Source organism: Dermochelys coriacea, chromosome 9 (genome assembly GCF_009764565.3).
Source record: "Dermochelys coriacea isolate rDerCor1 chromosome 9, rDerCor1.pri.v4, whole genome shotgun sequence".
NCBI lineage: Eukaryota > Metazoa > Chordata > Testudines > Dermochelyidae > Dermochelys > Dermochelys coriacea.
In genome coordinates this window covers 50,186,667-50,200,894 of record NC_050076.1, presented here as the reverse complement: position 1 = coordinate 50,200,894, position 14,228 = coordinate 50,186,667, and the positions used below count along the sequence as shown (strand labels likewise).

Genomic DNA, 14,228 nt, shown 5'->3' with positions numbered 1-14,228 from the left:
TTAAAAGAAGCCCATGCTGTTATGATTGACTGGAGATTACTTTTCCTTTTACTATCCATTGAGTTCTCCTGGTCTCTCTAACCAAAACAAGCCTATGCTTTTATCACGGGTTCATAGATTCCAAGGCCAGAAGGAACCATTGTGATCATCTAGCCTGACTCCTTTACAACACAGACCATAGAACTTTCCCAAAATAATGCCTAGAGCAGATCTTTTTGAAAAACTTCCAATCTTCATTTAAAAATTGTCAGTGATAGAGAATCCACCACAGTCCTAGGTAAATTGTTTCAATGGTTAATTACCCTCAATGGTAATTGACTTAAAGCTACAGAGGACTGTATAATTGTAACCTGAACATATACACTGTACCTCTTTCAAGTCAGTGAAGGTGGAAACATTTAAAGACATTAAAATATTTTTGCTAAGATAAGGGAGAGGAAAAAATACAACCCCTATTCAGTACCCAAGCATATGCTGGAAATTGTCCCATAGCATATTGTGGTACAAAGCTATTCTTGGGACATAGCTGTATATGTAGCTATTATATAAATTCTAAACACTCTTAATCAGATTATACTTTAAAATTTCTATTAGTCCTGAAGTTCCTTTCCACCATCAAGCTACTTTTAAACAATTCACACAGTTTGTTAAAAAACTTAAATGCCTATTCTCTTGACTTACCTCTCTCCAGCTCCTTATCATCATCACATGAACAGACTGAAAAAGAAAAACAAAAAGGTCAGGAAGGGAGATATTCCTTTATGGGCAGTTGTTCATGAGTAACTATCTGTGTGTATCCCACACATACATTATCGTGTCCCAATGATACACAGAGGCTGCAATTACTCTTCAGAGACTGGAGACATCGCTCCAAAACAGGAGAATTTCCTACCAGCTATTATATAGCAAGTTTATCATTTCCAAAAAAGTTCCTACAAGACTTACATTTTGAAAGAATGGAGGACACCAAGCACAAGGATGTACCTTATTATTCCACATTGGGATTCAGCCTCTCTTACTTTTCACCTGTTCCATTCACTCTAGTTCTTCTTGTAAAGGAGGGACTTGTTAATTTCTGCATATTGCATTTGACATTTTACCCACTATACATTTACTCTGAAGTAGCACTCAACAGGGACTGTAATCCCAGGTGCTACTTCAGCACATGCCTGGGCTAAGACCAGACTGGATTCAGGAAACTTAAAACAAACACTGGAGTTACTGCCTACAAAACCTCCCCATTTTACAGCCCCATGTCCTAAAGCTTCATCAGAGATAAGACTGCAGCACTTAGAACCTCACAGCTCCACTGAAATCTTTCAGGAATCTCCCTTGCAGAACACTTCTTTCACTAGATACTAACACTCACTTGGATCACTAAAGCCACCTTACTCTTGAAAGTGAATTACATTTCCTGAGAGCTGTCCGCATTTACCTTTGTGCCAAGATAAAAGATTTGACCACCACAGCTGCTGATGGACTGGTAACAGGCTCTCTCCCCAACCAGGGCCTGGGAAAAATATAAGATTTACTCCAGCACAAGCTGCTTTTATTTTTATTTTCAGTGAACATACATGACATATGTGGCCATAACTAAACCCTGGGGACATTTAGCAATGAAGAAATAAAACAAGAGTTGGGGAGGACACAGCAGTTTGTCCATCATGCTATTCACATGAAGTGGAACTGGAGACCTAGCAACCCAACCCCTTTCACAGATGCTTACTCATACTTCACTGGAAAATTCACTCAGTGCAGGGAACACTGTCACACATTCATGCGTCAGTGATGACAATTACTGTATTCACAAGACACCACCAGGAAGTTTAAAAAAAAAAGAAAAATCTCATGAGAAATGGCAATTCAGAGTAATTCCAGTCTTCTTATTTCACAACAAAAAGCAGGTTCTGCTCAGGTTTATCTGGTTAAGGCCAGAGAGAAAGAGGGGAAAAAAAGACTATAATAAAACACAGAAAGATGAAATCTTCAATAGGAGAGTGCCCTGAGCATCAGGCAGGATGTTGGTTAAATATGGACTACAAGGGAAGAATATCCCCTACCAAATCACCGTCCCCACTTCCTCCATTGCCTGGGTTTCTCTAAACATACCCAGATCTGGCACAACCCTGCTTAGCATATGAGACCTGGTGAGATTATAGCCAAAGATGATATGACTGCAGTCTTTGTATAACAGCAGCTGGAAAAAAAACTCTGAGTGTTGCCTCTACAAAGGTTAATGGTGATTAGAGTCTCAACACAAATAAAATTAACAACAAGGGGGAAGGAATGCAAGGCAATAATCGGGAAAACAGGTTAAAGAATATTTAGTTTAGTTAGATGTATTCAAGTCAGCAGAGCTTGATGAAATTCATCCTAGGGTACTTAAGTAACTAGCTGAAGCAATCTTGGAATTGTTAGCAATTTTCTTTGAGAACTCATGGAGGACGGGCGAGGTCCCAGAAGACTAGAGAAGGGCAAACATAGTACCTTTCTTTAAAAAGGAGAACAAAGAGGACCTGGCGAATTAAGGACTAGCCAGCCTAACTTTGATACCTAGAAATATATTTGAACAAATTATTAAAACAATCAATTTGTAAGCACCTAGAGATAAGGAATAGCCAGCATAGATTTGTCAAGAACAAACCATGATAAACCAACCTAATTTCCTTCCTTCTCCTACTGGCCTAGTGGAGAGGGAAGAAGCAGTAGTGAGAGAGATCAAGATATTTCACATCAATCCCACATGACAGTCTCATAAGCAAGCTAGAGAAATGTGGTCTAGATCAGTGCTACTCAAAGTGGTGGGCTTGCGGACTGACACCGGTCCACAGACATCAGTTGCCAGTCTGCGTGCACATTGGAAAAAAAATTGCCGGTCCCCCACATCAGATAGCTTGAGAAGCACTGGTCTAGATGAAATTACTATAAGGTGAGTGCACAAATGGTTGAAAGACAGTACTCCAAAAGTAGTTATCAATGGTTTGCTTTCAAACTGGGGAGGCTTATCTAGTGAGGTCCTGTAAGGCTCAGTCCTATTCAGTATTTTCATTAATGACTTGGATAATGGAATGGAAAATATGCTTATAAAGTTTGCAGATAAAACCAAGCTAGGAGAGGTTGCAAGCAATTTATAGGACAGAACCAGAATTCAAAATGACCTTGACAAACTGGAGAATTGGTCTGAATTCAACAAGATCAAATTCGATAAAGACAAGTGCAAAATACTGCACTTAGGAAGGAAAAAAAAAAAAAAAATCAAATGTCCAGCTACAAAATGGGAAATAACTGGTTAGGTGATCACACTGCTGAAAAGGATCTGGGGTTTTTAGTGGATCAGAAATTGAGTACGAGTCAACAACGTGATGCAGCTGCAAAAAAGGCTAATATTCAGGAGTGTATTAACCTGATTGTTGTATATAAGACATGGGAGATAATTGTTCTGCTCTACGTGGCATTGGTGAGGCCTCAATTGGAGCACTGTGTCCAATTCTGGCTGCCACACTTTAGGAAAGATTTGAATAAATTGTAGAGAGTCCAGAGGAGAGCAACAAAAATGATAAAAGGTTTAGAAAATATGACCTATGCGGAAAGGTTAAAAAACGGGGCACGTTTAGTCTTCAGAAAAGACGACTGAGGGAGGACCTGATAATAGTCTTCAAATATGGGCCGTTACAAAGAGGACTGTGATCAATGTACACTCAATGTAGGACAAGTAGTAATGGGCTTAATCAGCAAAGAGAGATTTAGGTTAGATATTCAGAGAAAAAAATTTAACTATAAGGTTAGTTAAGCTCTGGAACAGGCTTCCCAGGGAGACTGCAGAATTCCCATTATTGAAGGTTTTCAAAACAGGTTAGACAAACAATTGTCAAGGATAGTCTAGGTTTAGTTGGTCCTTCCTCAACACAGAGGGCTGAACTTAATGCCTTCTAAAGGTCTCTTCCAACCCTACATTTCTGAGTCTATATTCCCACTTCTGGGATGCGACCCATCCCAGCACCGCTGAGCTTCAGCAGCTTTCTGAAAAGCAGCATCCAATGAGACCATACAAGAACCCTCTTGCAGCACTTTCTATTGGGACCTGCCATTATAAGAGGTCGGGGGCCTCAATAACTTCAGTTTCTTCCACTCCAAATTTTAGGAGAGGAACGCTGAGGAAAAGGGGAAAAAAGTGTGGCCTTTGCAGAGTGTCTCTACCTGCCCAGTCTTGAAGAACCAGCTGCTACAGTCACCATTATATTTTTCTTTGAAAAGGGTTCTGAGACTCAGTGGGATGATGGTGCATCCTATAAGCGTGAATGTGAAGAAACAACACTTCAAGAATTATCAATTCTCGCTAAATCAACAATAAACAAGCTTTTTTAAAAAAGGAGGACTTGTGGCACCTTAGAGACTAACAAATGTATTTGAGCATAAGCTTTTGTGAGCTACAGCTTACTTCATCAGAGCTGTAGCTCACGAAAGCTTATGCTCAAATAAATTTGTTAGTCTCTAAGGTGCCACAAGTCCTCCTTTTCTTTTTGTGTATACAGACTAACATGGCTGCTACTCTGAAACCAAGCTTTTTAAAAAGGCTCTTTAAAAACAACGTTTTAGGCGATCCTAAACTTTCCTGTTTAAAAAAAAGCAAATTTCAAAGAGTTATCGCTTGACAAGTAAAACACTAGCAGGCTACAAAGTTCATAGGTCTTTACCAATGCTTGGCTCACATTGCCTCCTGTGGCCAGTGATTTGAAGTGACTACTGTTATATACTAGCTGCACCTCCGAAATCTCTATAGTCTCCAGCTCCTCCTGCGTCTGGCGATCTATCATGTGCAGCTTCTCCACACTGTCCAGAAGCACTACTGTGCGCGAGTTTATCCACTGGAAAGAAGGCATATGTCAAACTTCAGCAACATTTCATACATAACTATCAGGACAAATAGCATAATATACTACAAGAACACCCTAGAGCACCAATATCTTAAGCTATTGGTAGCCGGCAGCATACAGAAGTTACTATTCTGGGTGTTAGATTCTAAACTTCAGCCTTACTCCAAACTACTTTACAGGGCAAAAGTGTAACTACAAGGAAGGTGACAACTAGAAAACTTTCTCTGGAGCACCCAGTTATTAGAAACTTCCTCACAGAGTTTAATTTCTTGTACTGTATGTCTTTAGTCAAAGGGACAATTTTTGCTCTCAAAGCATAATATATACCTAGCACATCTATATTGCCTTTCTCCCTGAAATCCTTACTCACTTTCTCATAACTGTTGTTCTTCAAGATGTGCTGCTCATATCCATTCCAATTAGGTGTGCGTGCGTCACGTGCAAAGTCAACAAAGTTTTTCCCCTAGAGCAGAGAGGGGCAAACTGCGGCCCACAGGACCCTTCCGTCTGGCCCATGAGCTTCTGCCAGGGAGCAGGAACAGGACAGACTTGCAGAGGAGCCAGCCCAACTCCCCTGCAGCATGGTGAGCGGGGTGGAGGCTAGCCCCTGTCCCCTCCCCTTCTGCTTTCCACCCTCTCCACCTCCCTTGTAGTCACAGTTCCCCCAGCACCTGGGCAGTGTGGCTGCAGCTCCGGCCAGGTGGCACAGCTATAGCGCTGCCAGACCTGGTGCTCCAGGGGGGCACAGCAGGGGGAGTTCAGGGTGGGGAGACGAGGAGCAGGGGGAATTGCGGAGGGGGACGGGGACGGTCAAGGGGCCTGAGTCCTGCTGCCAGAGACAGGGGTAGAGCAAGCCTGGGCCCCCCTCCACCTCCAGCATGCTTGACCCCCGTCCCCAGCAGCCAAGCCCAGACAGGGAGCGAGCCCTGCCCGACTGCCAGGGAGAGCAGCCAAACAAGGAAGGGAAATGCACAGGGCAAGAACTGAGCACCCTTTCCCCCACCCCACAGGTAATGTGGAGTGGGGAGAGCAGGGAGGGTTGGATAGGGGATGGGGCCCCCACGGGGGGGGCGGTCAGGGGACAGAGTAGGGGTGTAGGAGTCCCAGGGGGCAGTCAGGGGTGGGGAGCAGGGAGGGTTGGATGGGGGCAAGGGCCAGGCCACACCTCGCTGTTTTGGGAGGCATAGCCTCCCCCAGCCTTCCCTACCTGGCCCTCCATACAATTTCTGTACCCGCTGTGGCTCTAGGGCCAAAAAGTCTGCCCACCCTGCCCTAGAGGCACCCATCAGTTCAGCTGTGGAGCCCCCTGGAGTGATGTCTCTCTGGTGCTCAATATATGACCCTGCCGACCCAGCGCCTCCTCAGATCCTTCTTGCCGTTTACTCCGACAGAGGGAAAAGTGGGTGGGTTTGGAATGGATATGAGCAATACATCTCGAAGAACAATTACGAGAAAGTGAGTAACCGCTTTTTCTTCAAGTGATTGCTCATATCGAATCCAATTAGATTGCTCCTAAGCCTTATCTAGACGGTGGGGCTGGAATTATGGAATTGCTGATTGGAGTATCACTCTGCCAAAAGCTGCATCATCTCTGGCATGCTGGCGTAATGATAGGTGAATGTAGGCACCGAGGACCAAGTTACTGCCCTGCAGCTTTCCTGTTTCGGGACCTGGGCCAGGAACGCTGCCGAAAAGGCCTGTGCCCTCGTGGAGTGTGTTGTAAGTGCTGGGGCTCGTATCTTGGCCAACTCATAGCACATGCAGATTCAGGACATGATCCAGGAAGATATTCTTTGATATGAGACCAGGAGCCCTTTCATATGGTCTGCCACAGCTACGAACTGGTTTGACTTCCTGAATAGCAGCATGAAGAAGGATAGTGCTTGCTGAACATCCAGAGTGTGCATCCTCTGCTCGCAGCTACTGGCATGAGGCCTAGGATAAAAAACAGGCAGGAATGTGTCTTGGCTAGTATGGAAATGTGACACAACCTTAGGAAAAAAAGGCCAGGTGAAGTCTGAGTTGCACCTTATCCTCGTGGAAAACCACATAAGGTGGGTCAGAGGTAAGGGCCTTTAACTCAGACACCCTCCTTGATGATGTAATGGTGACCAGGAAGGCTACCTTCCATGACAGACAGAGAAGGAAGCAAGTCCCCAGTGGTTCAAATGGGGGCCCCATTAGTTTGGAGAGGATCAAGTTAAGGTCCCACGCAGGAACAGGCTGTCTAATCTGGGGATGTACCTGTTCCAGACCTTTGAGGAACCAGCCAACCATGGGGTTGGGAGAGACGGAACATTCAGACGCTCCTGGGTGGAAAGCCAAGATAGCAGCAAGGTGTACTTTTATGGATGACGCTGCTAGACCTTGCTGTTTCAGGTCCAGAAGGTACTCTAGGATGAGAGGTATACACACCTGAAGTGGGGGTGTATGATGCTGGTCACACCAGCAAGTAAACCTTTTCCTCTTTGCCAGATATGTGGCCCTAGCGGGGGTCTTCCTGCTGGTGAGTAAGACCTCCTTTACCTATTCTGAGCACAGAAACCCCCGGGGTTCAGCCATGAAGCTTCCAAGCCGTGAGGTGGAGGGACTGGAGGTCGGGGTGACTAAGACGACCGTGGTCCTGAGTGATCAGGTTGGGGAGGAGTGGCAACATGATCAGGGCATCCACCAACAGCTCCAGGAGTGTTGTCGAGGCCACGCTGGTGCCACCAGAATTATCTCCGCCCTGTCCCTGTGGACCTTGAACAGGACCTCGTGCAAGAGAGGGATCTGGGGAAAGGCGTAGAGCAGACAGCTTCCACGTGGTAGCAGGAATGCATCCGTGATTGAGCCTGGGGCGGTGTTTTTGGAAGGATCAGAAAATTGGGAACTTTCTTTTGCTCCAGGTGGCAAATCAGTTGACCAGGGGAAACCCCTACCTTTGGAAGATGGAGTGTATGACATCCGGCTGGATGGAACACTCATGATTGGGGAAGGATCTGCTGAGGTGGTCCACCGGTGCATTCTGAACACCGGGTAGATAGGATGCTTCTAGGTGAATGGAGCAGGTTATGCAAAACTCCCATAGCCGGAGGGCTTCCCAAAATAGTGGAGAGGAATGGGCCTCCACCCTGCTTGTTGATGTAAAATATGGCAGTAATGTTGTCCATTAGAACTGTCATGCACTGGCCTTGTAGTCAGGCCTGAAAGGTTTGGCATGGTAGTCGCACCACCCTCAGCTCCTTGATATTGATATGGAGGGAGGGAGGGGGAGAGAGAGAGAGAGAGAGAAAGCGAGCGCAAGCGCTTGTCCTGCAACCATAGGCCCTGTGTTTGGAGGTCTCCCAAATGGGCCCCCCGTCCCAGAGCTGACGCGTCCGTTACCAGGACAGTTGGGAGCTGTTGAAGGGGACTCCTTCGTACACTGTCCGAGGGTTGAGCCACCATAGGAGGGACTCCAGTACTTGCTCTGGCACCGTGACCACTGAGTTCAGGCTATCGCGCGCTGGTTGATACGCCAAAGCAAGCCATGCCTGGAGTGGCCTGAGCCTCAGTCTGGCATGCCAGATCACATAAGTGCAAGCTACCATGTGGCCGAGGAGAGTCAGACATCCCCTAGCTGTGGTGGTCGGGTATTGCCTGAGGCCTTAAACAATGTCTGTCATGGCTTGGAATCGGGACTCCAGCAAAAGTGCTTTTGCCTAAAATGAGTCCAACACTGCCCCAATGAACTCTATTCTTTGGATTGGTGACGAGGTTGACTTGTTCATGTTGAGGCGGAGACTCAGTCTCTCAAAAGTGGAGCTGACTAATCGGAATTGTGACTCCACCTGCTCCCTGGTGCGCCCCCTGAGCAGCCAGTTGTCAAGGTAGGGGTATACGTGCACCTGTGTCCTTGGGAGGAAGGCTGCTATGACTGACATGCACTTGGTGAACACCTGGGGGTCTGTTGACAGGCCGAAGGGGAGGACCATGAACTGATAATGTTTGTGGTCAACCACAAACTGTAGGAATTGTCTGTCTGCAGGCCGAATAGCTATGTGAAAGTACATGTCTATCATGTCAAGGGTGGCACCAGTCTCCCAGATACAGAAGTGATAAATTGTACTCAAGGAGACCATGCGGAACTTCAACTTTGCCATGAACCCGCAGATCTAGAATGGGTATGAGACCCCTCCTCGGCCTTGGGGAATTAGGAAGTATCAGGAATAGAATCCCCATAGTTCCTAAGGAACCTCTTCCACTGCTCCTATGGCGAGGAGCGCCTGCACCTCCTGGATAAGGAGATACTCATGAGAGGGACGGGGGAAGGGGGGTGGGAGGGAGGGAGGGCAGGAGCAGAACTGGAGAGAATATCCCACTTCCACCATATGGAGAAACCAGTGGTCCAAAGTTATTTGGGACCAAGCACGGTAGAAGTGGGACAGACAATTCAAGAAAGAATGGGAAAGATCTGGAATTGTGGCTGGTGCACCATCCTCGAGTGTACCTTCAAAAGGCCTGCTTGGAGCCCAACGATAGTTTGGCTGGGCTCTGGCCCTGCCAGGCAGGGGGTGGGAAGGCTTGCGCCTGCCATTCCTGCCCCTTCTCCTATAGAAGTCCTGCCTTGGCCTAGAAGGATAGGAGCGTTGCTGCTGTTGCTGTCACTTAAAATGTTTATGTTGGGTTGCTGGGGTGTGCATACTCAAGGATTTCAGAGTAGACTATTTGCTCCGCAAACAGGCCTGCTTCATCAAAACGCAGGTCCTGCAGGAACTGTTGAATCTTGGGTGGAAGCCCCAAGGACTGCAGCCATGAGCTATACCTCATGGAGATTCTAGAGGAAAAGGTACATGCTGCCGAGTCCGCAGTGTCCAGTGATGCCTGTAAAGGAGGTCCATGCCACTGCCTTGCCCTCCTCAAAGATAGCTTCAAACTCTTCCCTGGACTCTGCTGGCACCAGTTCCTTAAATTTCAGCATCAAGTTCCAGGAGTTAAAGCTGTATCTACTCAGGATTGCCTGCTGGTTGGCAATCCTGAGTTGCAAGCCCCCCTTGGAGTACACATTGTGCCTGAACAAATCCAGGTGCTTGGCGCCCTTTGACTTGGGCGCTGAGGCTTGATGTATCTGCCTCTCCTCTTCGTTTACCGCAAATGAGCAGGGCTGTGGGTGTGTGAAGAGGTATTCATACCCCTTAGAAAGGACTAAATACTTTCTCTCCACACCCTTCACGGAGGGATGGAAGCCGGGGTCTGGCAAATGGTCTTTGTGTTGGCCTAGATAGTTTTGATAAGGGGTAGAGCCACCCTTGATGGGGCCTTCTGTGGCCAAGATGTCAACCATAGGGTCCTCTGACTCTACCACCTTCTTGGCCTGCAAACACAATCCACGCCACCCTGCGTAGGAGGTCCTGGTGGGCACAGCTGTCAATGGGGTGACAGCCCTGAGGTCAGAGTGCCCACAACCGCCTCATCCGGGGCAGGACGAGGAGGCTAATGGGGGAACAGGGTCCTCCTGACTCTCTTGGTCCCCAGGGGCCTCCTGCCCCGCCTCTATTTCACGGCCAACCACCCCTGGATCTGGCTCGGGAACGGGGATCAGTTCCAGGGGCAGTAGTGCAGTCGGTACCTCCTCAGAACCTCTGGGGATGGGGCGACTGGCCAATGCCTCCAGCACCCTTGGTTCAGACACCGCCAAACTGGAACCCTTGGATTGGGTGCCCTGGGCCTGGTGTTATGCCCACAGGATCCAAAATGGCCATTGTGCTGGTCCCTGCCACTGCGCAGGCCATGGCCCTGCACCCACATCAGGCCTTTCACAGGCTGACACGTGCCGATCCTGCTCAGAGTATCTAGACCTCGCCTCCAAGTCCAAAAACGGGGACCAGGATGGCAGTGCGGAGCATGGTTGGGCTGGGGAATGGTGCGGCGACCAGGGTCTGCGTGGGGACACGGACCGGTGTCGAGACGACCAGTGCCAGGAGCGGGATCGGCACCGGGACCCTGAGCAGTATTTTGCCTCCGTCGACAGTGCTGAAGGACTAAGAATCGCCGGTTTGCCTCGAGACATTGCCACATGTGGCACCGCAGGCTTGACTCGAAGGACTGAGACCATGGTGCCGTAATGGCAATCAAGTCCCTTGCAGCCTCAAAGGTGTCTAGCAATTCCACCTCCTCAATCACCTGGCTCATGGAGTCCAACAGCAATGGACTCTACAATCCCCCCTTACAGGGCCGAAATCGACGGTGCCGGCTCCAAAGTTTTTGGCAATGGGTGCTCCTCCCTGGGACATGCCCCATTTGCTGGCTTCAAAGGCGTGGGTCCCGGAGTCAGAGATCCACTCCTCCCGTTTCCAGTGCCACTCCTGCACTGGGGAATGGGATTGGTGCCAGGCCATTCCCACTGGTTTCAGCGCTGGGAAGCAACGGTGCCATGGGTCTCTTCCCGAGTCCTTCTGCAGTGCTGCTTCTGCCACTGCCACAGGGGCACTGTGCACCGATAAGCTCTGTGCTGGGTCTTGTGGCACCATGCAATTTGTGGACTGAGCACTGCCTCCATAAGGAAGTGCTTGAGGCAAAAGTCCTGCTCCTTTTTTGTTCTGGGGTGAAACCCTTTACAAAATCTTTCACTTGTCCGTGTAGTGCGCTTCCCGTAGACACTTTAAACAAGTGTCATGGGGGTCGCCCGTTGGCATGGGCTTGTTGCAGGTCTTGCAGGGTTTGAACCCCTGGGACTTAGGCATAAGCCCAAGGCCCCAAGGGGAGAACGCGGTCAGGTTGGAGGAGAAATGCCCACTCCCAACAGCTATCTGTTGTAACTACCGTAATCTACTTAAACTAAACTCAACTAGGCTAGAGAACTCTAACTATACTAAACTGAAAAGCTAGGGAAAAACAGGGAGAGCTTGCTAAGCAAGTCACCACAGTTCCAATGACCATCACTAGCGGTAAGAAGGAACTGAGGAGGTGCCGGGTCGGGAGAGTCGTATATTGAACGCCATGGAGGCGCCACTCTAGGGAGCTCCACAGCCAACTTGACAGGTGCTGCTAGGGGAAAAAACTTTGTCCACTGTGCACACGGCATGCACACACCTAATTGGAACTCTAAGAAGAACACAAAATTATTCTCAATCCCCTGAGTAAGATAAGGGACCGAAAGTCTTATTAGCATTAGTAAAAGGAACACAATAAACCTCACCAAAGCTAGGAACTGAATTCACTAGTCCTTCATCCAATTCCTATTAAAATTTATACATTAGGCCATACTCCCAAACTGAAAAGGCTTTTCTGTTTGCTTTCAGAGTGCATCTATTTTTCAAGAAATTTCACTTGCTAGATTAGAGATTTAAAACTGCCAACAAACCTAACTGGTTCACTGTGGCATTTCTTTAGATCATCGTTATATCCTTAGTGCTCTTTAAAAAGTGTTTTTAGGGTTTGCATGTAAATTTCTGTGTTAACATCTTATCTTCCTGTTTGATGTTTAACAAACTATATGCACAACGGAAACCAATATGTTAGAGCTTCCCAGCACCTTTGGAGCCATTACTTAGTATGTTTAAGGACTTAGAATCTGGCCATAAAATTTGGCCCCATGCTTAAAAAGCCTTCATTCATACACTTTGCTTACCAGGGATGTGCATTTTTTAGTTTGCACACTGTACAGATTTGGACAGCCTATTTTCTTCACCCCATAGCCACTACTTAACCATTTTTAAAACATGTGATTCTATGAAAAAGCTACAGCAAATAAATTTATTTCAGTTCGTAAATTCCAGATCCAAATAGTCAATTTGCATGCACGAAAAGAGAGGGCTATGTTTGTTAGAATAAGTTTGCAGAATGAAATTACAGCACCCTGAAGCTGAGGGATGTTGACACGCATTTAAAAACCACAGCAGCCTATTATCTCCATCTGATCACAAAGGAAAAAACATTACTGGATCAATACTTACAGTAAAATTGATCAGGTCATAGTGCAGATGAAGTTGCTTTTGCTTAGTAACATGTATTGCACCTGAGTCATCTCTCTTCACCTGATGGAATTAGACAAGACAAACACTCAAACTTAGTGCTTTCTTGAACCCAAAACCTGCCATGAGAGAACAAATTTTCTTCCACTGAGGAAGGAAGCCCAGTTCCAGGGTCTTCAGATTTTCTCCAGTATCAGTGTTCTAGATGTGTCCGTTAACAGCACCATCACTGAGGCGGCTTCCTAAAATGGCCTTAAAATGGGGCATAAATTCATTTTCTCACTAGAAGTCATTGATTTTTCAGAGTCTAACGTCACAAAGTGTTAGTTTACGTCCTTTGTATTTCTAATGTATTTTGTTTAATTACTTTTCATACATTTTAATAGGAAGTACCCAAATCTGGGCACTGGTCAAAATTTGGCCATGGCAATCCAACTTTCCTTTGTGGGCTGACTGATCTATTTTGAAAAAAAAAAAAGTGTCTGTACAAATATTGATAGATGTTGATGTTTGGTAGATCCAGGGTGCAATGGGTTTGTTTTGATTTAGGGTATTTTTAGCTATCATCTATCATAACTAGAAACTGGTCCAACAATACATATTACCTCACCCACCTTGTGTCTCTAATATCCTGGAACCAACTAAGCTACAACACTGCAAATAATTAGGAATGGCATAACTTTTGGGGTGGTGGGGTTTTTTTTGGTTTGTTTTCAAACAAGCTTGATGTTTATTTAAGCTTTTTTATTTTTAATCAACTTAAATGTCCAAAGTTGCACAAAATTGTGTGTTTTAACCATTTTTCTATCGATTTACATTTTTACAGTTGTGGGAAATTATGGAGGTCAGACAACTGGGGAGAGGAGGGGTGTCAGTGAACTATTTAATGACAGTAGACCTTGAGATTCCAAGAGTTAAAACTTTAACTATTAACACACACATTGACAACATCACATCAAATATACAAAGAAAATATCCTTAAATCAAACTCTAGTAAGTTCTCTAGCACTATTTTTCTTAGTTTGCATATCTGTAAATTTCAATGATCATTAAAGGAAATATTTCTTCATGCGTTTGTGTATGCACAGTGAAATAGACATTTACTAATCATCACTGATAAAAATCTAAGCCTGTCAAGACCGGTCATAAGTGAAAGTTTGAATGCCAATAGCTGCCAATAAAGAAAGTTCATGCATTGTGAGAACATAAGCCTTTTCCAACAGGAGCTATACTTTCTGGTCAGATTTTATTCACACCACAACCTTAACTCTACCCTCATAGGAATCCCAGGTTTCCAAACTAGTACACTACATATCTGCAATATTAGTGTTGGGAGAGGGTAGTACAATAAAGGAATAGATGGGTGCGCAGAGTTATGGCTGAAGTGCATGGCTTGTGGAATACAGCAGTGATTCTCAAA

General features: G+C 46.2%; 1 protein-coding gene across 6 annotated transcripts in view; it reads right to left on the bottom strand.

Annotated features, from left to right (window-relative positions):
* Positions 1-14,228, bottom strand: part of VPS8 (VPS8 subunit of CORVET complex) — a 229,976-nt gene that overhangs the window by 162,112 nt on the left and 53,636 nt on the right. For all 6 annotated transcript variants that reach the window (XM_038417053.2, XM_038417055.2, XM_043492809.1 and 3 more), the window contains 4 exons: positions 12,791-12,871; positions 4,695-4,865; positions 1,436-1,510; positions 682-717 (listed from right to left, as the gene is read on the bottom strand). In XM_038417053.2, the coding sequence (XP_038272981.1) occupies positions 682-717; positions 1,436-1,510; positions 4,695-4,865; positions 12,791-12,871 (363 nt within the window). The remainder of the gene's footprint in view (positions 1-681; positions 718-1,435; positions 1,511-4,694; positions 4,866-12,790; positions 12,872-14,228) is intronic.